This window comes from Kogia breviceps, chromosome 4 (assembly GCF_026419965.1).
Source record: "Kogia breviceps isolate mKogBre1 chromosome 4, mKogBre1 haplotype 1, whole genome shotgun sequence".
In the NCBI taxonomy this organism is placed as follows: Eukaryota; Metazoa; Chordata; class Mammalia; order Artiodactyla; family Physeteridae; genus Kogia; species Kogia breviceps.
The window spans coordinates 97,895,339-97,920,643 of NC_081313.1; the positions used below are offsets into that span (position 1 = coordinate 97,895,339).

Sequence of the window (25,305 nt, forward strand, 5' to 3'; positions counted from 1 at the left end):
AAAGCAAAAAGACCATAAGCAAAAGAACCAAAAACTTGATGGGAAACGTGCAATTTTGGGTTAATGCCTTTTTTAAAAGGAGGTCTTAAAAATTAACTAGAAAATAACGTATCTCAAAAGTTAACAAAAATGGACAATGAAGAGAAAATTTTTTTTGAGAAAATTTTTATACAGTAGTACATATGAATAATGAGCATATTAAGAGTTGATTGACCTCACTCAGAGTCCAGAAATGTGAAATATCCATAAAGAAGAGAATGAATAATACCTATTATGGGTTAGTGGAGAAAAGGTATTTTTATATACTGTTAATAAGGGCATACAACTGGTATCATCTTTCTGGAGATCAGTTTGGAGGTATGAATCAACAGGCTTAATTTTTCTTATGCCCTTTAGATAGCAAGTCCAAATTTCTCTCATTCATTCAACAAATATTTGTTGAGTGCTTATGTTCCAGACAGTGGTAAAAGTGCTTAGAATATAGCCGTGAACACATAGAGGGAGATAGACAATACACCAGTAAATCAGTATGACAGGATGTTAGGAATGGCATTCTTCCTGAGTCAGTTTTACATATTTTTTTAAAAATTTATTTTATTTTTTAAAAATTTGGCTGTGTTGGGTTTTTGTTGCTGCGTGTGGGCTTTCTCTAGTTAACGGCGAGCGGGGGCTACTCTCCATTGCGTTGCGCGGGCTTCTCATTGTGGTGGCTTCTCTTGTTGCGGAGCACGGGCTCTAGGGGGCGGGCTTCAGTAGTTGTGGCTCGCAGGCTCTAGAGCGCAGGCTCAGCAGTTGTGATGCACGGGCTTAGTTGCATGTGGGATCCTCCCAGACCAAGGCTGGAACCTGTGTCCCCTGCACTGGCAGGCGGATTCTTAACCACTGTGCCGCTAGGGAAGTCCCCTTAGTTAGTTGCATATGAAGCAGTAATAGGGTATAAATCAGAAACCAGAATAAGGCAGACCTCCTGTATATATAGAATATACAAAGGAGATTTCAAAGGAGCTGGTTTCATCTTTTTTTGCATCCCCTCAGCCAGATCTTGGGTGTTAAAATGGGTTTACATGTAGAGAGGAAATAAGATTTTGCAAAGATAGTTCTTTAGAAAGAGCTAATGGGGGAGAGAAGAAAAAAGAAGTGCTATTGTGCCTTCACTGCAGATCTAGTAAGGGGCTTCCTTGGGTTGAACTGAGAATTTGAAATGTATTTCTTGCATTTGGGAGAGGGGAAGGATCTTAAGTTAAATCATAATCAGAGTTATACAGTGGTAACTTGGACTAGACATACTAATTGTTTATTTGAGGTGGTTTGTTATTTAAGTAAGCAATAAAGCCTTGGACAAGAAACTATGCCAGTTTTATTTTAGGATCAACTGAAGATTACACTAACTGGAATACATTTCAAAGTTGGGTTTGATCATATATTTGTGGTGCATTTAGAACACTGCTTATACCTGTTAGATGAGGACCAGTAGGTAGGATAGAGAATAATTAAGTAGGGTAGGGGGAAGAATAGTAGAGGTGAGGTTTGAGTATAGACCTGAAGGAAGTGAGTGAGTAAGCTATATATGTGTGTATCTTCTGGTGAAGAACGTTGTAGGAGGAGGGAACTAGTGCAAGGCTCTGAGGTAAAAGTGTATGTTACCTTGTGGCTGGAGTAAAGTGAACAAAGTGAGGAGTAATAGGGGAAATGATCAGAGTCAGGAGTCAGCTTACAGGTTATTGTGAGGCTTTTGCCTTTTATTTTGAGTGAGTTGGGAAGCCCTTGGGGGTTTTAAGCAGAGGGTGTGTTGAGATCTATTGGGTTGGCCAAAAAGTTCGTTTGGTTAGTGAATGCGTTCAATAAAGTTCTTCGTGAAAATGAAAAATGTCTTTTATTTTTACTTAAAACCAAACAACTTTTTGGCCAACCCAGTAATTCGCTTTTAAAAGAACTGCTTTAGCTACTGTTTTAAGAAAAGACTGTAGGGGCAACAAGGTCACAATCATGGAGACCAGACTTTTAATTATTTGTTTTAAAGATGTCCTTAGGATTAACCAGATGCATAAAAATGTGTGGTCAAAAATGTTCATTGTACTACTTAATGTTCATGACATATTTTAAAATAAATATTACAAAGCAAATTGTAAATATGGCATCAGTTTCCATCTCTTTCCCCACACCCTTCCACAGAAAGTAGATGGAGAGGGAGAGTGGAAGAGGTCTGGAAGTCAGTGTATTAAAATGTTAACAGTTATTTTGCATGGGAATGAGTGTTGTGGTATTGGTGAAGCTATGGATATTTTATTTTCTTCCTTTCACCCATTTGTATCAATATTTTCTGTTATGTATTTGTAACATTTAAAATCAGGGGCGGGACTTCCCTGGTGGTCCAGTGGTTAAGACTCTGCGCTCCCAATGCAGGGCACCTGGGTTCGATCCCTGGTCAGGGAACTATATCCCGCATGCTGCTATTAGGAGCCCACATGCCACAACTAAAAGATTCCGAGTGCCACAACTAAAGATCTCGCATGCAGCAACGAAGATCCTGCGTGCCGCAAGTAAGACCCGGCGCAGCCAAACAAACAAATAAGCAAGCAAACAAACAAATAAATATTTTTTAGAAATCGGGAAAAAAGTTATTTTTGTTTGGAATGAAATGTGGCAGAATATCTCTTTGGCCTCCTTTACAAATAAATTTAGGATGAATCTGTCTAAGCATGAACTTGGGTAAAGAAAAGGAAAGCAATCATAGTGAGAAGTGTCTTGAGATCAGTATATACAGGTTGCCAGAAGGGAAGGTGATGAAGGGAAATGAGCCGAAGCTCCTTGGAGAAGAAAAGACAACTATGTACCAAGTATGTTGGTGAACTTGGAAGGCCAAATCCATGATAGTTGCAAGTCTCCCGTTAACCCATACATAATCTTTAATTATGCAAGTGCTGCCTTAAGGCAGAATTCGTTTTAAAATACTGACTTACTGTCCTTGTAAATGTATTTTGGAATATAAGTATCTTTGGCTCCGGAAATTAGATTTCCAGATTAAAAAATGAAACCTTTCTTTCTCACATCCTAAGGGAATGAGACCTATGGCTCTTTTGTCTTAAGCTTTAAAGACTGACAAGTCATTCCTTACATGATTCTTATGCATGGATATTTTTACATAAAAATATTTTTTGTATTTAATATTAAGTTTTCTATTTTTAAATTTATTTTATATTTATGAGATATACTTAAAAGTAAGTGTGAAACTTGTGTTATCACAAAATTTTCTATTTGAAGCAAATTGCTGAATATAGTTTAGAGAAGTAATGTTGCGTTCTCTTATTTAATTTTCCTTGAAAATTATTTCTTGTCTGTTTAATTTACAGAACTGCTTCCCAAGTTCATTTAATGAAGTTTTCACCAGATGGAGAATTTTTTGCCACTGCTGGGAAGGTAATTTTTGAAAATACTATTGTCACGTTGTGTTTATGGTGTATTTTGAAATGTCAAAAAAAATTAGCTGGCTTCATTAAGTTAAAAACATTTTCTGTTAAAAATGTTAAATAGCAAAAATTGGCTAAATATTGTGTTAAAGGCAGTATGGTATAATTGAAACAACATAGATCAAAGGTATATCTGGGTATAAATTTGCCATTTACCAACTGTTTGATCTTGGGCAAGTAGTTACTCTCTTTGAGCCTTGGTTTTCTCATGTATGAACTGAGGATGATAGTACCTACCTCATAGGTCATTGATCATCAGATTAGTTTAGACAGTGTATGTAAAGTGACTGGCACAGAGTCATGGATGAAGTATACTGTCAATAATCAACTATAACTACTATTTATGTTATCTTTTAGCTGACAGCTATATTAGGCTGTATTTACAGTAAAAGAATTTACAGACTTTCTAGAAGGACATGTGTAACTTTTCTTTGTTATTACCTGTTAATTTCAGAATAATGTATTCCCTTGAAATTATTTTAATCATTGGTTCACAGAGCACTTTACATACAACTAATAGTCTGAAGTTATTGTTCCCATGGCTCAAAACCTGCGGACTAAGAATATGAGATATACCTTAAATCCTCAGTGAGGTTTTTTTAGGATAATAATAGAGCTGTTTAATCTAACTGACTTTACAGTCAGCTTTGGGAATGCAATTAATAGTTTAAGAATAGAACCTAGTACATGCTAGTCTCTATTGTTCTTGCTTTCCTTCTCAAATTAGGAGATGCAATTTTGATTGTGTTTAGAATATTTTACATAGTAGTAGTTGCTAACTAGTTATCATCAACATTTTCTTTGAACATTCATAATTTATAAAAACTGTGTTTTCAAAAATCAGTAGTCTTTTGAAGTCTGCTAATGGTAATGCTTTCTTATATGGTATTTGGCTAAGTGGGCACGTGAAGCCTTAACTTCATCTTTGGGTCTTTCCTAAATGACTTTATTTTCCATACCAAATGGTAACTAGCATTTTCCTTGAACCAACCCTTGCAAAATATACACATTCACACACATTAATTCTTTTTTTTTTTTGTGGTACGCGGGTCTCTCACTGTTGTGGCTTTTCCCGTTGCGGAGCACAGGCTCTGGACGCGCAGGCTCAGCGGCCATGGCTCACGGGCCCATCCACTCTGTGGCATGTGGGATCTTCCCGGACCGGGGCACGGACCCGTGTCCCCTGCATCGGCAGGCGGATTCTCAATCACTGCACCACCAGGGAAGCCCCACATTAATTCTTAAAGAACAGTTAAGGAATGCTAGTAGAAAAGTATCAGAATCAGAGATTTGCTTCCTAATTTCTCCATGCCCAACTCCACATCCCTAAGTTCCTTTAATTGGGGAGAAAAATCTTACTTTTGGTATTTGACTTAACCTTTAATTTAATTCTGATCTGGATGTTTTTTGTTTTTTTTTCCCCCTTAGGATGACTGTCTTTTAAAGGTATGGTATAATGTAGAAAACTGGCGGACATCTGTTACCTCTCCAGATAAAAGTTCAGAAAAACAATCCCAAGGAGAAATTGACTTTTCTTTTGTATATCTGGCCCATCCTCGAGCAGTAAATGGATTTTCCTGGCGTAAAACAAGCAAATATATGCCTAGGTCAGTGGATTAGTCATTTTTCCCATGTATTAAGAGAACGTCTTCTTTGTGACTTTGACTGCTTTTCTCACTTTGAGAATCATTGCTTTAAGATTTTTGCCTATGAAGATTCAAGTAATACTAGATAGTTCTTGGACTGCAGACCTCTGGCCACCGGTCAACTATGGTTGATGCTTAAGAGGAGAGCCATATGAAAGGATAATTTACCTCTAGATCAGATATCTTTAAGTGACAGAGTTGTGCATCTTTTTCTTCTCTATGTTATGTGTCCAATTCTTTCCTCTCTTAATCATTCTCCAAATTGCCATTTGCATCAGCTTTTTCACATTTCACTCCCTTATCTTGTCCCTTCTATATCTCCTCTGGTTTCCCTTTTTTTTTTAATTAAAAAAAATAAGGCTTTATTGAGAACATATACCATAAGGCCTCAAATATTTCTTTAACTGCACCCAGCATCCTTGAGGAGAAATGCATGGGTTAATACATGATGATGCCCTAAACTAGGTATTAGTTTAACCTGCACATGCATGCACAAACACACCTGTTAGTATTTCTTTTCTTTCCTGTAGTCCTTGCAGGACTTGATAATCCTGTTGAATTTTTGCCTATATTTAGTAAGTTACAGACCTATTTTATTACTTAAGTATAGGTAGAAATCCTTTTTGTTCCACATGGCCATTTTCAATTTGGCCACACTGTGGGTCAGTACAGTTTTTCCCTTAACTTTTTGTCATCTGAGATGTCTTAAGCTGATCCATGGTAGCATACCTAGATCATTTGTTGACTTTAGTTTTGCTCTTCTGAGCCAGCAGAGTATACCTAGATTTTTAAAAAATTATTTTAGACGTTTTTTAGAGCAGTTTAAGGTTCACAGCAAAGCTAATGGGAAGGTACAGAGATTTCTCACATAATTCTGTCCCCCACATATGCACAGCCTCCCCCATTATCAACATCCTCCACCAGAGTGGTACATTTGTTACAGTTGATGCTTATTTCAACACATTATTTTCACTTAAAGTTGATAGTTTACTTTGTGGTTCACTATTGGTGTTGTGCACTCTATGGGTTTGGATAAGTGTATAATGGCATATATCCATCATTGTTATACCTAGACTTTTTGAGCTATTTTGGAGTGCAGTAGTTACCATTCTTCCTACCTCAGTCCTATAGTCTTAACAAAGCATAGGAGTAGGACACTAGGTACAGTGATGTTCTTTTGTTAGAAGTATGTTTCACAGTTTTTGGGCTAAGGGAGAGTGGTGTGGGCAGTCTGTATTGTTAGCAAAAGCACCTTCACTCCAGCTTCACTTTGAGAACTGTTGCTCTAGTACCTCTGAGACCATTGCCCACAGGTATAAAAACGTGTTTAGAATAGAATGAGCTATGACAAATGTAAAGTAAAAATAACTGTAATAACAAACTGTTAACCTTTTAGAACTATCAGAAGATTACATTATTTCGGAGGCTGATTTCTTCTTCAATTCCAGGTATTTTCATATGCAGCCAGTTAGACCACCAGAATGCTAAAAAAGAGGTTTGTGAAATATTGTATCTTTTGAGAGAGGACAGTCACATCTGCTCCTGACCTAGTTCACTTAGTGTTGGCGAAAGTGATCACGGTAGACGCAGAGGCAGTACCTTAAACTGAGGCATTACAAATGCCCAATGACAGCAAAAAGGCATATTAGGGTTTTTTTTTACCCTGCTTATTTTCTGTCTTATCAACTAAATTCTACAGCATAGGGAACTGATACAGAACTAGACTTTTCTGTTAGTTATGGCATCTTTTCAGGGTTTCCAGAATTTCACTTTTGGATCCATTTCATTAAAGAATCAGCTAATCTCCCTTAGTTCTTTTAGTTTTCATTTTTGTTTCACCAGCTGCCTGCAGATATGTAGTGGGAAGGCTGACCCTTTCTCATGAGGATGAAAGAGATCCCATCAAAGACCATTATCCTTTCTGATATGGAATCTTAAAATTAAGATGCTTAACCAAATGGTAATACTTTATACAAAGGGCCTGCTGGCTTGAGAGAGAAGAATGGGGAAGTGTTTGTAATGAACATGTACTTCTTTACAAGTTAAAAAGTGATGAATGTAGGACAGGTTAGGAGGTCTGGTTATATCCCCCCAAAACGTCCAAAAGTTGGTTCTACATAACTAGTTTAAAAAGCATCTTAGCCTGTTGTTGCATCAACATAGGGCAGCTAAATAAAATAAAATTTAAAAAGATAGGACAGCTGTTGCAGACACCCATCACATGGTTGCCCCATATAAGGTCATTCATTTATATATATATATATTTTTTTTTTGGTTGGGAGGGAGAGTGCTATACCTGAATATGATATGCTTATTGGAGAGAGAATAAGATACCTTGATGAAGAAGTGAGGAGGGTGGGGGAGGTATTGCCTGAGCAGTGCCTCAAATACATCAGGATATTTCTTCTATGCCATGCTTATATTACCTGCCAGCTGTTTGTAAGGCGTGGCATTATTTGTAAGGTGTGGTATCCTGAAGAGAGTCATCTGGTGTTGAAGCCCTGTCCATGCTTCTGGGTTGTGCAACTTTTTAGCTTGCTTTGTTGGTCTTGCCTAAGTTCTGTACCTCTCCTGATTGCTGTCTGTTCAGCCCTTTAGTCTCCTATCTTCTGCTCTTTCTTTATAAGCCTTCCCATTCTGCCATTTACTGATTGACACTATGAACCTTGAACTTCCATATTGCCTTTTTGTATTTTCTTCTGTTTCTGTTTATTTTTAATCTCATTGCTACTGCTTGTGTGTATGTAAATGTACTAGAGAGAAACTAAGAGAGGGAAGGAGGGGAGGAAAAGGTCAGAGGGAGAAAAATGAAGGAGGAAGAGGAGGGAGAGGCATAAGGATGGGGAAAGGAAGGAGAAACAGAGGGTTTGGAAAGGTAAGAAGAAGGAGGGGCGGGCCCTAGGAGGGGGTAGTGGTTAGAGGTAGGAGAGGTGGAAAGGGAGGATGGGTTGGAGAGGCTGAAAAGCAGAGAATTATAGGAGAAAGAAGAGGGAGAGAAGCCGAGAGAGTAGATGGAAAGGGGAGAAAAGTAGGGGAGTATACACAGAGGGGGAGGGGAAGGGAGGGAGGTGTTACAACAGAGGAGGGAACCTGAAGGAGAGAGCTACCAAGACAAAGCAAGCTGTTCTCCCTTTTCTTCCCCTTTGCTATTGTTCTTCTTAAATCAAGTAGATATGTTTGTTTTAAAAAGTGACTACTGTGGAATATTTTAATTTTTTTCTTTAACTTACTGGGTTACTTGATAGAAAACTTCTACTGATTGTTCTCTTTTAATCAGATGTTTGAATAAGTGTCTATTATAGGATATTGCAACTTTTTTTTTTTTTTTAATTTGCTTGGTTATCCAGTAGAAGGGTAGTCTTTGTTAATAGGGTTTCAGCCTTTGAGCTCTTGATGCTTATGGGGTTTATTAACGTATATGTAATTGTTTTGTTATTATTTTGTGGGGTGGGAAGACAGTAAATTCACTGAAAGTTAAAAATGACTAATGAAGTAGGTGGCTAAAAATCATGAATTTTTCTATTGCACTTGACTGCTTTTGTCATATGTTAGGCAAGGAAAGAGTAAGTGTACTAGTTACTTTAGCTTATTAGTGACAAGTGCATGTACCTTTACAGGAAGTAAAAATGAAGCATTGTGAAATAATTCAAATAAACATCCACTGAATAAATCAGAAAATTTTAATAGAAGAAGTCAGGTTTTGTCCTTGTTTATTAACTGAGCGAGTATGGTATGATTTCAGTTTTTGTTCTTTAGATGTAAGAAGTGTCTTAGTTTACTGAAACAGGAACTCCTGAGTTCCAGGCAGAAAAGAATAGGTTAGCAAGCACTTGCTGTGATGAAATCAAATACCCAACTCAGTTGTAATGGCTTTGACTAAATACGTTACATAAATGTATATTGACATTTTCTTCATTGATACCTTAGTTGTGTGCATTTAAATAATTATAGAAACATTGTAGAATGTGATACTGTGGGAAATTTATATTTTTGCCTCTAAAATCTTTTTATTCCTTAGGGCTTCTGTATGTAATGTATTGTTGACTTGCTGCAAAGATAACATATGTCGTCTTTGGGTAGAGACATTTTTACCAAATGATTGTTTGCTCTATGGAGGTGACTGCAACCATTGGACTGAACCAATTAATTTAACAAATAACTTCAAGAGAAATGCTTCCAGTAAAGAACGAGTTCAAAATGCTTTAGATGTGAGTGTTTTTGTTAGATGTTATTTCCTACAAGTTTTAAAATCTTTCGTACATGGCCTTTTTTTTGTAACATTCATCTTAATTAATATTCAAAGTCATGGATAGTTATGAAAAAACATATATGTCTTAGGAAAACAGTTCTGAGAAAATTTTCGGGTTTTTTGGAGTTCAACAAGTATTCTTAAGGATTTTGTCTAGCATAAAACTGCCTATAATTACAAAGTTAACCTTAGGTTAACTGATGATAACAAAAGGATGATTATACTTGACTTAGGTAAAATAACATAAATTAAGATCTGAGAATGCAAAGATTTGACTGTAAAAATAATTTATTATTTTTCTTTCTTTAGAGCTTGGGGTGTTCGTCCTGTCATAATTACAGGAATGATTAGTTTATCAGATTCTGTTCTACATTTGTTATCTTCCAAATCTCCAAGAACTTGAATTGTTTACCTTACTAGTTACTATAGTGTGGAAAGTAAAAGTCAGTTTTTGGTGTTGGGGCTAATTCAACATAGACTAGTTAACACAGATTCTTATTATTTTCTTAATATTGAAAACAAGAAAGTGACCTAAAAATGATTTATTTTTGAATGTTTTATATGAATATGGAACCTCTGTTTCTCAAATTTAGGTAGTATTCTAGTGACACAGAATATAATTAAGTATATATTGTGTAGAGACTCAACCACTGATAGAATGGTTATGTGTAATAATAGTTGAAAGAAGTCCTTGACTAAGAATCTGAAGACCTTTGTTCCACTTTTAGGTGACCTTGTATTCTCTATAAACTATTTTATCATATGAAAGATGAGAATAACAATATTTGCATTGTCTGATTTATGGGTCAAATGAGATGATCTCTGTGAAAGTGCTTTGCAAACTATGAAATATCCTAATGTATGATGGTAGTTTTATTCAGTGCTTTGTGGTCATAGGAAGTAAACTGAGGATACAAAGAGAACAGTATACATAGGGACATCATTTTCCACAGACACATTGTAAACTTTTTTTAAGTTTAGGAAATTAATTCTCAGAAAATATTAAATAAAAATTTATAGTATCGTGTGATGGTTAAAAGAAGAGTCAAGCAGTTTAAGTTCCAGGCTTATTCCAGGTTTCAATTTTGCTGTACAAGAATACTGCAAGATATTTGTACATATAAACTCATCTGAAATAGGATATATGTACTATCTAACAATCATGTAACCTATACATATATGCTTATGACAATATAGGCATTAGTTTTACTTTGTTTTGCATTGTTTGACTTTGTTTTTATTCTCACAGGTAAATCTGAAACATTTTCGTAGAGGTCGGAGGAGATCGCTTGCACTTGTAGCACATACTGGATACCTGCCACATCAGCAAGATCCTCATCACGTTCACAGGAACACTCCACTGCATGCCAATGCACTTTGCCACTTTCATATTGCAGCCAGCATCAACCCAGCCACGGGTAATAAAGCACTGTTCAGAAAATGTTTTTCAAATTGAGTAGATTGATTTTTATAACCAATAAGTTATACTTTTACTTTTTTAGTAAGTAAAAAATTGTAGGTGACTTTCTTAGCTAACTTTTCATTATAGCCAGCTCACTGATTATAGAAAAAGAAGTTTTTGTTTACTTGTTTGCTTCTTAAGTCTGTGATTTGGTCTGTAATTTTAGATCTTGTTAAGTCATTGAGATTCTGTATTAGTTTATTCAGAAGTTGAGATTTGAGCTAATACATAACAAAGAGGTTAACACCTCAGAGTAGTATTTTATAATTATTGTATAGCTGTTCAAACAAAACCAGTGTGTTTCGTACTTGATCTTTGGAGCCATTTCAGAAACAGGGCAGAAATATGTAGAAGTTATAACTGGAAGAATTAAGAAACTTATCTCTGTAGTCAAATAGGTACTATGAAACAGATCGAAAGATCTAGAATATCTGGGTTTATCTATGAATTTGAAGACTGAAGTGTTTATCATTTTAGTAAATATATTCTGTGAGTTTAAAAACCAAGTGGTCACAGTTGGGACATTTAAAGTGGAACCTTAGAATATTACTGGGAAAAAAGTTAAAAATAATATTTGCACATGATAAATGCCATCTGTACAGGAAGTGTAAAGTAAAATCCTCCTTCTACCTCTATTCCACGCTAGTCTTCCTTCCCAGAAGATAACCACTGTTGATGAGTTTTTATGTATTGATATATTCTTAAACATAAATTAAGCATAAACTATTTCCATATAACACACTGGATTTGCAGTATTGCATTCTTCAAGAAACATAGCAACAAATACAGTCCATTAGTTACTTGAATCAAAGTGAGAAGTACTTTGATAAGTTAAAAAATGCTGAGATGGGCTTCCCTGGTGGCGCAGTGGTTGGGGGTCCGCCTGCCGATGCGGGGGACGCGGGTTCGTGCCCTGGTCCGGGAGGATCCCACGTGCCGCGGAGCGACTGGGCCCGTGAGCCGTGGCCGCTGGGCCTGCGCGTCCGGAGCCTGTGCTCCGCAGCGGGAGAGGCCGCAGCGGTGAGAGGCCCGCATACCAAAAAAAAAAAAAAAAAAAAAATGCTGAGATACCTGTGGTAGGAATAAAGAGTATTTGCTGATTTTTAAAATTTTGTATGGTTAACAACAGTCCCAGCTCTAAAAGAATCCAAAATCCATGAGCCATGAAAATGTAAATGGGAGAATATTGAATTATTTTTATTAAAAAATTGTATTATTACCTTATCAAAAAACATACATTGTCAGCACTTATAGTATCCAGAGGCAACTCTGGGTCCGTGGAATAATTTTGAAAGTCTTTGCTGAGTAAAGGACAATATTTTGAGAATAAAGAAAGCTTGAATTCTCACTTTAATGGAAAAGGCTGAGGTATTATGAAAAAAAGAAACCCTAAGTTCCCGTGTAACATCTCCCTGACTACCTTCCAATAAGGAAAACTCTAAAACCTTTCTTTAAATTGTATGTCCCTAAGAAAAATTCATACGTGTAGGGCAAATCAAAGCAAAATAATAATATTAGGAGCTATATTAGATCTTGTGAAAACTCCTTTCCCTAAATTAGGTCTGTTAGAATGACTTTCCTGCAAGGCCCAACTCACATATGGCTTCACTTACTTGTCCATCAATGGAAAATGATATAGGAAAGGAGTTCATAATAGCATGTTCTCTTAGTTCTAGTTCTTATATGCTTTCCATGAAGATTTCTCATAAAAAATGACTTTATCAGATTCTTTGAGTGAGGTCAGGAGGCAAAAGAAATTTATCTTTTCAGCCAGAATGCTTCTGCTAAAAGTCAGCATAAGCCCCTTGTTTTGTGTACTTAACAGCTAGGCCTGTGATCTACTTTAGGCATTGCTTATCTCTTCTGAGTTGATTGTAAGTTGAAAATCAGAAAATCCTACCCATTTAGTTTTCTTGGGGACACTCTTTCAAACCCTAACACTATGGTGTATCTACCTAGGAACAATGGGATTGGCAGTTCAGCCCCTCAAGGGTTTTATTGAGTGTTTAGTCTGTGTCAGTATAGGAACTGGAGATAGTGGTAGGAACTGTAGATACAGTAGTGATCAAAACAGTGTGGTCCTTGCTTTTATGAAGCATATAACTAGGTAGGAGATGGATAAATATTAATCAAATAATTATACTAATGAATATATAGTAATAAACAGAGCTCTTGGATTAGATAATATCCATCAAGTCTTAGAACACAACGCCAATAAGAAGGGACAGAAAAAAATTTTTTTTAACATCTTTATTGGAATATAATTGCTTTACAATGGTGTGTTAATTTCTGCTTTATAACAAAGTGAATCAGCTATACATATACATATGTCCCCGTATATCTTCCCTCTTGCATCTCCCTCCCTCCCACCAGGAAGAAGATTCTTCTGTCCTTTCTTTCTTTCATCCCCTATAATACTGTTCCTATTGGTGTCCAGCAGTAGATGGTGTTTGAACAAATACTTTAAATTGTTTATATTTCCTTTAAAAAAAAAATCAGTAGATTTGCTCTGGAGAAAATTATTTACCTTTCCTGAATCCATTCCAGCCTATAATGTTCAGCAGACATCAGCATGATCTAGATTTGGATTTTATTTAATAATGATAGACAAATTTTTCTTTACCTCTATTAAGTTAGGATTGTCATTTTCCACAATTTACTCTGAATTTGTACTTCGGTATACTTAGCAATGATTTCAAAAGTAATACCAAGGAACAGTTTTTTTTAGCTGAGTTGGCTTGTCTTGAATGCTTTTCTTGAATATAAGGGAAACTCAGTTTCATACTTTCTAACTTCAATCTTGATGTTAATAAATAAGCAGTATCTATCTTAGAATTAGATAGGTAGGTCATGAAAAAGGTTAATATGAGAGTCTGTTAAGTAAAAGAAAGTTGTTGCTGTTGAGATAAACATATCAGTGGTTCCTTTGACAACTTAATGATGGCATTTTTAATGGTAGATCAGGTTAAAATATATTTCTAACCAAAGTTTCTATACAAATTAAGAAGACTACCCTATTAACATGTCTGCAAATTATAGACATATTTCTTAATGAGAATATTTTTTTAAATTACAGAAAAAAATGTATATGTATGTACATATAAATAAATTATGGTATATAACGTAGAATGTGTAATTTTATTTCCTTTACAGTAAGTGTATTAAATTTACCATTTAAGTCTGTTTTCATTAATAATAATTGTGTGAGCCATTATACTGTGAGTCTTATTTATAGGTTAAATAAAATATATGGCAGAGGTTTAAAGATAAATGTTAACAGTAAATAATAAAAATAAGAGACATGGATGTTTTGTATGCTAGCATGATAGAAATTTTAATATTTTGTTGTTGTTCTTCTTTATAGATATTCCACTTCTTCCTTCTATTACGTCTCTGAGTCTAAGTGAAAATGAAGAGAAGAGTGGACCTTTTGTGGTACACTGGCTAAACAATAAAGAATTGCATTTTTCTTTGTCCATGGAAGTCTTTTTACAACAACTTAGAAAAAGTTTTGAGCAACCATCTTCTGAGATGAGTGTAGAAGACTCTAATCAGGCAGATGTAAAATCTGATGAAGGTAAAGCTTTAAGAAGGATAAAAATTATAAAGTTTTGTTTAAAATAGCAAAGATTTTTATACTAGGGTAACACCAGCTACTGTTAGAAATAACCTTCAAATTGCAATGGCTTAATACAAATTTGGACTAGCTCATTTAATAATCCAATGTAGATGCTCCTGTTCCAGGTGGCTTCTTTCCTGATGATGATTAGGGACTTAGACTTCTCCATACTTATGTTTCTGTCAGCCACTAGGGTCTTGCTACTTAGAGGACTATCTGCAGACTAGCAGCATTGTCATTATTAGGAATGTTCAATCTCAGGCTCCACCTGGAGCTACAAGAATCTGTATTTTAATGAAATTCCAGATGAGTTATATGTATATTAAAGTTTGAGAAGCAGTACACTAGGGCCTTAAGGTTTGCATTCAGCCTCAGTCAAGTAGAGAGAGAGAAATCAAAAATGTTTTTGTTCTTTGTTTATTATGAGATTGCATATTCCCCTTTTAAAAAAAATTAAAATTAAACAATACAGGCGTGTATAAAGTTTCCATATTGTTAAGTTTGATGAGTATCCTTCCAGATTTATTCTTTTCTATGCTCACATAAATATATGCATAAAGGTAATTTTTTAAGAAGTTGTACTATGGGAGTTCATTTTTCAATGAAAATAGTGTGCTGCAGCTTGCTTTTTAAATTCAGTAATGGGCACTTTTCTTTCTTATTATTTTTTAGCAGCTCCTGAGTCAAGAGACTCAAGAGAAAACTTCAGCATTTTTTCTGATGATAACCATTTAAATTGATTTAAATTGTTTTTCACTATATACTGATAATGGTACAGTAACACATATCTTCATCTTTGTGTGAATTTTTCTGTAAGGTAGACTCCTAGATGGGGAATTAGCATAGTGTATAAGCATTTTTAAATTTCAATAACTTCTGTCAGATTACCCTCTAGTAATGTTTTACCAGTATATGTTCCCTCTAAGTATATTCAGATACCCTTTTTTCACATCCTTGCCAACACTGTATCTTTTTATTATTTATTGGCCATTGATATGGACAAAATGGTGTCTTGTTTTACTTTGAATTTTCTTGAGTTAAATTGAGCAGAATTATGTTAGCCCTTCTGTGTTTTGCCTCTTTGTGCCTTTGCCTAATTTTCTGTTGAGTTATTTTTCTTTTTCTTAATGATTTAACGTCTTGACTAATTTTTAAAATCTGGTAAACAAGCTAAGATTTTTTGAGAGTCTCTTAAGAAAGGCTTTGTATTCCTAACCAGGAATAGGGGCTGGGATGTAGAGGTCAGAATATATGTATTTATTTGTATTAATAAGTTGGCATGTGTTGAAGAAAATCTGGAAATTAGGCACTATAAAATGTATTTCTTTAAAATAGTTTCTTTAAGGTGTCATATCAGTTATAAATGCTTATACCTAGAGGATGGCTAGTGTGGTTGACTTAGGTTTTATGAATCTGACATTATGAGGAAAGTACAAATTACATTCCAATAATATATTTTAAAAATTCAGCCTAATTTCAACTCCTCATGTTAACATGAGCAAAACTAGGGTCCAGAGAAGTACTGTGTCTTACTTCTAAGTAGTTAATTGTGGTACATCTGGGTATAGAAACCAGTTTACCTATTTTCCAGTCTAGTATTAGTCCTTCTACTAATAATCTAGTGAATCAGCCTTATAGGCCTTCTGAGTACTGTTAACTCCATGGCCTTATATTCCTGGAGCAAAGTTATTTTTTAAAGGGAACCCCATTTCTTGTTTATATGAAAACTTATGTTTTTCATTTTGAATGTATTTGTAAAGATATTTCTTAATTTTTAGTAGTAGCTTGATTGTATTTACTTGGTTCATGAACCCTTTTGCTTATAGAGATCGATGACGGTGTTGATGATCTGAAGATAAATCTTGAAAAGAAGGAATTGGGCAGTGATAAATTAGTACCAAATTCAAGTTCTGTACCATTACCATCAGCTGCCATTGATCATCAGATTGAAGTACTTCTGTCTGAATGGAGTAAAAATGCAGACATGCTATTCAGTATTCATCCCATGGATGGTTCTTTGCTGGTCTGGCATGTGGATTGGCTGGATGAATACCAGCCTGGTATGTTTCGTCAAGTACAGGTATTATTTTTATGATCTCTGGAGAGCTACTTCTTGTTAAACTTGTGGGTACTGTACTGTTTTGTAAAACGTCTTTATGTAATTTCATGAATTCTAATGCTCACTTTCTTACTTCTAGGTGTCCTTTGTTTCCAGAATTCCTGTAGCTTTCCCCACAGGTGATGCAAACTCTCTCTGTAAAAGCATAGTGATGTATGCCTGTACCAAGAATGTTGACTTGGCTATTCAGCAAGGGAAACAAAAAACTTCCAGCCTGACACGTTCCACGTCAATGCTTATATCTTCTGGTCACAGTAAATCAACTAATAGTTTAAAATTAAGCATTTTTACCCCTAATGTTATGATGATTTCAAAGCATGCTGATGGCTCCCTGAATCAATGGCTTGTCAGTTTTGCCGAGGAATCTGCCTTTTCTACAGTTCTCAGTATTTCCCACAAATCCAGATATTGTGGTCATCGCTTTCATCTTAATGATTTAGCTTGTCACTCAGTATTACCATTACTGCTGACAACGTCACACCATAATGCATTAAGGACACCAGATGTTGATAACCAAAAGGAACCTTATGGTGCTGTAAATATTGAAGAATGTTCTTTGGCACAACAGAATAAAAGCACTATTGACATGGCCTTTCAGGATCCCAATGCAGTTTACAGTGAGCTTATTCTTTGGAGAGTTGATCCAGTTGGGCCATTGTCTTTTTCTGGAGGTGTTTCTGAGCTTGCCCGGATTAATTCTCTTCATGTTTCTGCATTTTCCAATGTGGCATGGCTGCCCACTCTTATACCCAGTTATTGTTTAGGTAAGGATTCTGATTTTTATTTAAGAACTTGAGATTTTCTGACATTATTGCTTAAGGGTTAAATTTCAAATGTTTTTAAAATACATCTAGGTGCATACTGCAACTCTCCTAGTGCATGCTTTGTAGCAAGTGATGGACAATATCTGAGATTATATGAAGCAGTTATTGATGCCAAGAAACTTCTATATGAGCTTTCCAATCCTGAAATTTCTGTAAGTAAATGGCTTTTGAAGCTAAGAATATAATACGATTTTAGATACTTAATTTATACTTATTGGGCATGTTCTAGAATTGTGACATATAATTTGTAATAAAATGTGTATTTTTTTAGTAATTTTTTTCACATTTGCATTGTACTCTTAACAGTGATTCTAACCTCCTTTAAAAAGAAACCATATCTTTCATTCATTCCAAAAGTAGAGTCTAGTGTCCTACAATATGCGTTTCTGTTGTACTTCTTTGCTCAGAGAGAAATGGGGACTACTGACAGTATAATGTGGAATTATGTTGGTTCACCTGCAGGTTTTTTTCTAGGCAAGGGAAGCTGAAATAACAGGAGTGGAATTTTAATCTTAACCAAGAGGAAAGAGCTTTCAGCTTGGTTGCACTACAGGCAGGAGTTTTTTCAACACCATTGCAAAGCTTTTGTCTTATGACAGAGGGCACTTGTTCCTGGGCGCAACTAATAGCGACCCACCATCTGCATTGTCTCAGCACCTCCAACAAGCCAGTATTTCCATTCTTTTGGTTTTTGTGTTTTTAAATATGCCCTGAGGTAACTCAGCCATACTGAGCTTCCTGTTTAGGAGAGTCAAACTGTCCTCTCAACTATCAATTAATGTCTTTGTTAATGCTCTGGTTACAGAATTGCATAGGTGTCAGTGGTCTGCTCCAATCTTGTTTTTTCCCTGTTATTTTTATTGCATGGTTTTACAGAACACAAAGTTTTTCAAAACATATATAGTGTTATAGTAGAAATGTATATTTCTTGAGGGCCTTCTGTTTTTCAGGAATTGTTTTAAGTGCTGGAAATTTATATGTGAGCAAAACAGACAAAAATCTAAGCTTACATTCTAGTAAAAGAATATAGAAAAAAGGTAAAAATATATTAATAAATACTTTGGAGAGAAACCATGTTGCAAAAGTAGTAGGGAGTGCCAAGTAAAGTGCTGGTCAGGGAAAACCTCACAGAAATGGTACCATTTGAGTAAAGACCTGAAGGAGGTAAAGGAGCTACCAATATGGATATGTAGAGGGAAGAGTATTTCAGGAAGAGCCAGTATAATAAAGATCCTGAGGCCAGAGCATGTTTGGTATGTAAGGAACATCAAGGAGGCCATTGTGGCTGGTGCAGAATAAGTGAGGTGGAGAGTAGTCAAAAATAAAGTCAGAAAGTGAGCCTGGCCAGATTGTATTGAGAGTAACTTTGACTTTTACTCTGAATGACATAAAAACTAGTGAAGAGAATAGAGTGACAGTGATATGATCTGACTTAGGCTTTAAAAGGATCACTCTGGTTGTTACATAGATTAGACATGGGAAGCAGAAGTGTTATCAGAGAGACCAATTCAGGAAGCTATTACAGTAGTCTAGGAAAGAATCAAAGGGGTTTAGAATGGTAGCAAATGGTGGTGATAAAGATGATAAGAATTGGTCAAATCTGGATGTGTTTTGAACATTGAATAGTAAGGATTGGACTGGATATGGGGTTTGTGTGAGAAAAAGAGGATGACTGCCAAGGTTTGCCTTGAGATGAGAAGTATAAATAGCAGTTTTTTGGGGTTTTTTTGGCCATGCTGCCCGCCATGTGGGATCTTAGTTCCTTGACCAGGGATTGAACCTGCGCCCCCTGCATTGGAAGTGTGGAGTCTTAACCAGTGGACTGCCAGGGAAGTCCGTAAACAGCAGATTTTGAGGAGCAGGCAGATTCAAGAGCCGGGCTTTAGACATGTTAATTTTGAAATGCCTGTTTGATATCCAAGAGATCTAGTAAGCTAGTCTCTGGAGTTTTGAGGGAGGCCTGGTCTGAAGATTGAAAATAAGTAGTTGTCAGAATATAAAGTTATGGAACTGAGTGAGATCACTGAGGGAGAGACTATAGCTGGAAAGTAGAAATGATAGGAGGATTGAACCCTGGGGTATTGCGTTGCTAAAAGTGAGGTGAGAGTGGTGTATAATGGAAGCCAAAATGAAGAAAATTATTTCCAGGAGGAAGGAGTAATCAACAGAATCAACTGCTGCTGATAGATCAAGTATGATGAACATTGAATTTAACAATGTGAGCTTGTCTAGAGCAGTCAGGAGATAAGTGGCTCAAGAAATCAGCATATGTAAATAGTATGTTAACTTGTTTCTTTAGCTTTCTTTGTCAAAATTAATGCTTAAAAAACCTTGATTCTTAGAACATTTCCATGAGATTGAAGTCAGTCTTTCTTAGTTACAAATATAAAATACTTTTTTTCCCCTTAACAATTACCAAGCATTGCTTTTGGTTTTCTCTGCACCAGCTGATCTGTAACTGTATTCATTCCTGTGTAATTGCCTTGTAAAATCATAAAATGTTTATAATGAAAGGGACTTGTGAATTTATTTAGTCTCACCTGAACTTATTTATTATTTGTCTGTTATGCCTGAAATTTTGTCATTTGTTATTATTTTTAAAAATTGTTTAATAAAGGAGATATCCATTTTTTCAAAAACAGAAATATGTTGGTGAAGTGTTTAACATCGTAAGTCAACAGTCAACAGCCAGGCCAGGATGCATTATTGCATTAGATCCCATTACCAAACTTGTAAGTATTATTTTTCTGGCCACTTAGCATTAGGTAAATAATATGTATGTCAACTTACATTGGTATTTATTTACATTCAGCAAGGCAGAAAAACCCAGCTGCTTCATGTTTTTCAAGAAGACTTCATTTTGAATAACCTTGAGAAGAAAAGACTAGGAAAAGACAGAATGTTATCTGATGCAGGTAAAGAAGAATTTTTCATGAAATGAGAAATAAAATATAGAGTATGTTAGGCAAAGATAAATTGATATAATGTTTATATAATATATAAAGTTATCTCAGCTTTCCATGTTAGTAGTGAAATATACCATTTATACCAACAGGCAGCTCACCTAATGGATTTTCGGAAAAATTCTATCTAATTGTAATAGAGTGCACCCAAGACAACCGTTCATTGTTACATATGTGGAATTTGCATTTGAAGTCCATTCCTGTCTCATTGGGTGAGTTGTTTTTTTTTTTTTTTTTTAAACTTGAAGAAGGCTTAGGTTAACAAATTATATATGGTTAGATAGTTCAGTGGATATTTTTTAAAGCTGTTTTTATTGAGAGAGGATAATTATAGTTTATTCTGTTAATTAAGAAAAAAACAATTGTCTCACTTTCTTGCCGTAAAGAATCATATTAATACGTTAACTTTTTTGTCTTTTATAAGGCAGCTTTGTATTATAAAATGTAGCAATTGCAATGTTTATAGGGTTTCTCTCCCAGTTTTTGGTTCTTTTTTTATGTTTTATAGATGAAAAAGTAGATACAAAAATATCTGAAGCAGTTTGGCAGCCAGAAGAACATTATTCTTCTTCTCCAGAGAAGATCTTATCCCCCTTTTCACAGAAGTATCAGGCTTGCAGAGCAAATCTCCAGAGTACCAGCAAGTTGACTCTGTCTTCAGAAATGGTTTATAGCCAAGAGTTGCATTTACCAGAAGGAGTTGAGATAATAAGTGTTAAGCCATCAGCAGGTTTGTAAATTTTGTAAAAAGGGACTTCAAACTTCATAATGCATGAGTATTTACTGTGTATTTAAAAATAGGTGCAACTCCCACTTTTTAAATCTACACAGAAACAGAAATGGAAAGAATATCTTTAAGTACCCTAAATTTAAAATTTAAATTTCTCATTACGTTTTCAGATGACTCTGGCATTTGTCAGCCAGTTGTGGTCTTAAATATTGATTTCCAAAACAAATTTTTATTATCCTTTTGTGAAGACAAAGCAAAAGTTTCCAGGGCAGAGATAATAATGGGGTTGCACCTTATTTGCCAACTTGGATAATGCTGGTATTGGCTGCCTGGAGCTCTGTGCCATGAAGGATTCTAAGTGTGTAGTTCCTGATACATATATTTGTCATCCTTGTCCTTAGCGCAGTGGTTCTCAAAATGTGGTCCCCAGACCAAAAGCATCAGCAGTGTTTGGGAAGTTGTTAGAAATAATAATTCTTGGGCCATACCCTAGACTTACTAAATCACCAGCTGTGAGGTGGGACCCAGCAGTCTTGTTTTTTGACAAGCCTTCCAGGTGATTACAGTGTACACAAAAGATCAAGGTATCAAGGGTATCATGAAAACCAAGACAAAAATCCATCTTTTTTTTCACCTAGTTCTTTCATTTTCATAGTCACAGTGTGGGTTTTTGGTCTTCTTTACTTGTCTGTCACTTTTGACTAATTACTTTGAATGCTTTTCAGTTTGCCACATTACCAGGTGCTTAATCTTTTCTAATTGGTGAAGTTAGCAGGAGTATTAACAGTGTCCTGATAACTTTTACATTCTGGGTTTTTTTTTTTGTGTGTGTGTATTTTAATAAAAGAGGCATCAATGCAAGGACAGTTAAAGTTTGAAATAGAATGACTTTTGTATTGACACAGTTTTAAGAGCTGTTAGCCAGAACAGTATAATCTTCACTACTGAATTCTGTTTAAAAAAAATCTATATGGCAGATCTAAGAGAAACTGAAAATGTTTCTAAAAATAATCCTTGGCGCAAGTTGAGTTTGGAAGAAAAAAGAAGTCCTAGGGCAAAAGAAGAAATTTGTTTTGTTTGGCAAAAACAGTAGCATGTGATAACAGCTTTTTCTTCTAGTCTTGAGAATTTTTTTTTTAACCAAGACTTTTGGGAAGGGTAAGCTCTTTATTCTCTGTTAAGTTCAGAGAAACTAATGGACAGTGTTAATTGTGTCCTTATGCAGTACTGCTAAGTCCTTGAGGACTTAAAGAAGAACATGTTGAAATATGCTTTTAAAATATAGTAAATGTTCTGTATAACATTTCTTTATTACGATTAGCAGTTTATGTTTAATAGTTGAGGATAGGGATTGGCAAACTGGGTCACCTACCTTTTTGTAAGTAAGTTTGATTGGAACGTAGCCACACCTATTTGTTTACTTTGGTGTGTGGCTGCTTTTGTTCTGAGTAGCTGCAACAGGGACTCTGTGGCTAGCAAAGCCTAGTTGTTACTCTTTGGCCCTTTAAGAAAAAGTTTGTCAACCCCTGATTTAGGAAATTAAGAGTATGTAATTACATTAAGCCCAAGCAAACATATGTCCCACTTAGGAATCTTCTCAGCGTCATTTATATGAAATACACTTCAATCATGGAGGACCCTTTTAGTACTTAGGTAAGTGTGAGCCATTCACAAATTGTATTAAAAAATATTATAGAGAAGTAGCCAGTGAATATTGACAAATTTTTAAAAATGTATTGATATCTTTAAGCTGAGATTTATAATAATATATAATGCTAGCAAAGAGTTGTGAAAAGAATGCTGGGTTGAAAACCAGGACTAGAATTTAGGTTTTCTAATTCTGCCTTAGTCTAGCTATTTGATTTAGGCATAAGATACTTACACATTTAGTCAAGAGTCCTTACTTATAAATTATTACGGAGTTCTCTTTCAGCTCTAGGTTTTGGTAATAATGTCCTTTTTATGTACCTTTTTGATGTCATTAAAAGCGTCTTACTGATCTTGCTGATCCTTAAGCTAAATATTGACTGTCATGTTGTTAACACTAGTTCATGCAAAAGACTAAAACCTTTAGTACAAGAAAACAGATTTATTTAAGCAAATTTGACATTTTGCTAATGGATTATTTTTGTTTTAGGACATCTGAGTTCTTCTTCCATATATCCCATATGCAGTGCTCCTTATTTATTGGCAACTTCATGCTCAGATGAGAAAGTAAGATTCTGGAGATGTAGAGTAACAGATGGAGAATCTGCCACTTCAAAGAATGGAGAAATGGATCTTATATACATTTGGGAAGAATGGCCATTACTTATTGAAGATGGACTGCAGAGCAATAGTAGTATAACTGTACCTGGTAGGCCTATAGAAGTCAGCTGTGCACACACAAATCGTTTAGCAGTAGCATATAAGCAGCCTACGTCTAATAGTAGCTGTTCTCAGGACTTTGTGATGCATGTAAGTATTTTTGAGTGCGAGTCTACAGGAGGTTCGTGCTGGGTCCTTGAACAGACAGTTCATTTAGATGAGTTAAATACAGTGTTGGATTCTGGCATTAGTATTGATAGCAATTTAGTGGCCTATAATAAACAAGAGGTATATTTATCCAGTAAAGAGAGTGTCACATCAAGCACAAAGCGTTTAGTTCACTTAGATTGGATGTCTAGAGAAGATGGTTCTCATATTCTGACTGTAGGAATTGGATCAAAACTTTTTATGTATGGACCCCTGGCTGGCAAGGTACAAGAACAGACGGGTAAGGAAAGCCTGGCATTTCCTCTCTGGGAAAGTACTAAAGTTGTGCCTCTTTCTAAATTTGTACTGTTACGAAGTGTGGACTTGGTTTCTTCTGTAGAAGGCTCTCCACCTTTTCCTGTTTCTTTATCATGGGTCCGGGATGGCATCCTGGTGGTAGGAATGGATTGTGAAATGCATGTATATTCCCAATGGCAGCCATCTTCTAAACAAGAACCTGTTACAACAGATTCATACAATGGGAGTACTCCATCTTTAATAAGTTTAATAAAACAGAGTAACTCATCAAGTTCTGGATTACATCCACCAAAGAAAACCCTGACTCGATCCATGACCAGTCTTGCACAGAAAATCTGTGGAAAGAAAACTGCTCTTGATCCTTCTGTGGGTATGGAAGATTCAGGTCTTTTTGAAGCAGCTCATGTTCTTTCCCCAACTTTACCTCAGTACCATCCTTTGCAGCTTTTGGAACTCATGGATCTTGGCAAAGTTCGGAGAGCAAAGGCCATCTTGTCACATCTTGTCAAGTGCATTGCTGGGGAAGTTGTGGCTCTGAATGAAGCTGAATCTAATCATGAGCGCCGCTTTAGGTCTCTCACCATCAGTGCTAGTGGAAGTACTACTCGAGACCCCCAGGCATTCAACAAGAGTGAAAATACAGATTACACAGAAATCGATTCTGTCCCTCCACTTCCTTTATATGCCTTACTTGCAGCAGATGATGATAGCTATTACTCATCCTTGGAGAAATCTAGTAGTCAGAGTACCTTAAATAACTCAAACCAGTTGTCAAAAGAAAGTTATGATGAGCTTTTTCAGATGCCAGCTTTAATGACTGATAGTCATGTGTTAAAGACAGATGAAGAAAATACAAAGCCCAGGGTTATTGACCTTTCACAATACAGTCCAACTTACTTTGGTCCTGAGCATGCTCAGGTTCTTTCTGGCCACTTACTTCATTCTAGTTTACCAGGACTCAGCCGGATGGAGCAGATGTCTTTGATGGCTTTAGCAGATACAATTGCAACTACCAGCACTGATATTGGAGAAAGCAGAGACAGAAGCCAAGGTAAAATTAAATTGGGTATAGGATTAGAGGAAAAATTGATGATAATATTTTTTACTTATTTTTTTCACAGAAAATAATCTTAAATAATTTTTGTAAAAATGACAGCCATGAAGGTTTTAAAAATCATCGTTGCCTTCACAGTAGTTTTAACTTGAATATATATTATTTATCCAATAAATCATAGTACTCTGAGAAAGTACACAAAGATTCATTATGCCAAGTCATTTTTACTTGTCTACTTAGTAATGTTAAGAATCCAACTAATTGCTTTTGAGTTCAGCAAAAGTTAACATTCTTAATAAATAATTACTTTAGAAACCCCAAAATAAAAGGTGCTTTCTCCTTTATTTATTTATTTTTCACATTGTAATAATTCACTGTTAATTTGGGTTTTTTAATATTG

The 25,305-nt window shown here is 35.5% G+C and overlaps 1 protein-coding gene across 4 annotated transcripts in view; it reads left to right on the forward strand.

The window, feature by feature from the left end:
• Positions 1 to 25,305, forward strand: part of DMXL1 (Dmx like 1) — a 131,046-nt gene that overhangs the window by 24,273 nt on the left and 81,468 nt on the right. For all 4 annotated transcript variants that reach the window (XM_059063248.2, XM_059063249.2, XM_059063250.2 and 1 more), the window contains exons 6-18: positions 3,351 to 3,417; positions 4,896 to 5,074; positions 9,132 to 9,321; positions 10,612 to 10,780; positions 14,189 to 14,401; positions 16,270 to 16,523; positions 16,642 to 17,326; positions 17,417 to 17,538; positions 20,029 to 20,118; positions 20,199 to 20,301; positions 20,442 to 20,561; positions 20,858 to 21,079; positions 23,217 to 24,902. In XM_059063248.2, the coding sequence (XP_058919231.1) occupies positions 3,351 to 3,417; positions 4,896 to 5,074; positions 9,132 to 9,321; positions 10,612 to 10,780; positions 14,189 to 14,401; positions 16,270 to 16,523; positions 16,642 to 17,326; positions 17,417 to 17,538; positions 20,029 to 20,118; positions 20,199 to 20,301; positions 20,442 to 20,561; positions 20,858 to 21,079; positions 23,217 to 24,902 (4,100 nt within the window). The remainder of the gene's footprint in view (positions 1 to 3,350; positions 3,418 to 4,895; positions 5,075 to 9,131; positions 9,322 to 10,611; positions 10,781 to 14,188; positions 14,402 to 16,269; positions 16,524 to 16,641; positions 17,327 to 17,416; positions 17,539 to 20,028; positions 20,119 to 20,198; positions 20,302 to 20,441; positions 20,562 to 20,857; positions 21,080 to 23,216; positions 24,903 to 25,305) is intronic.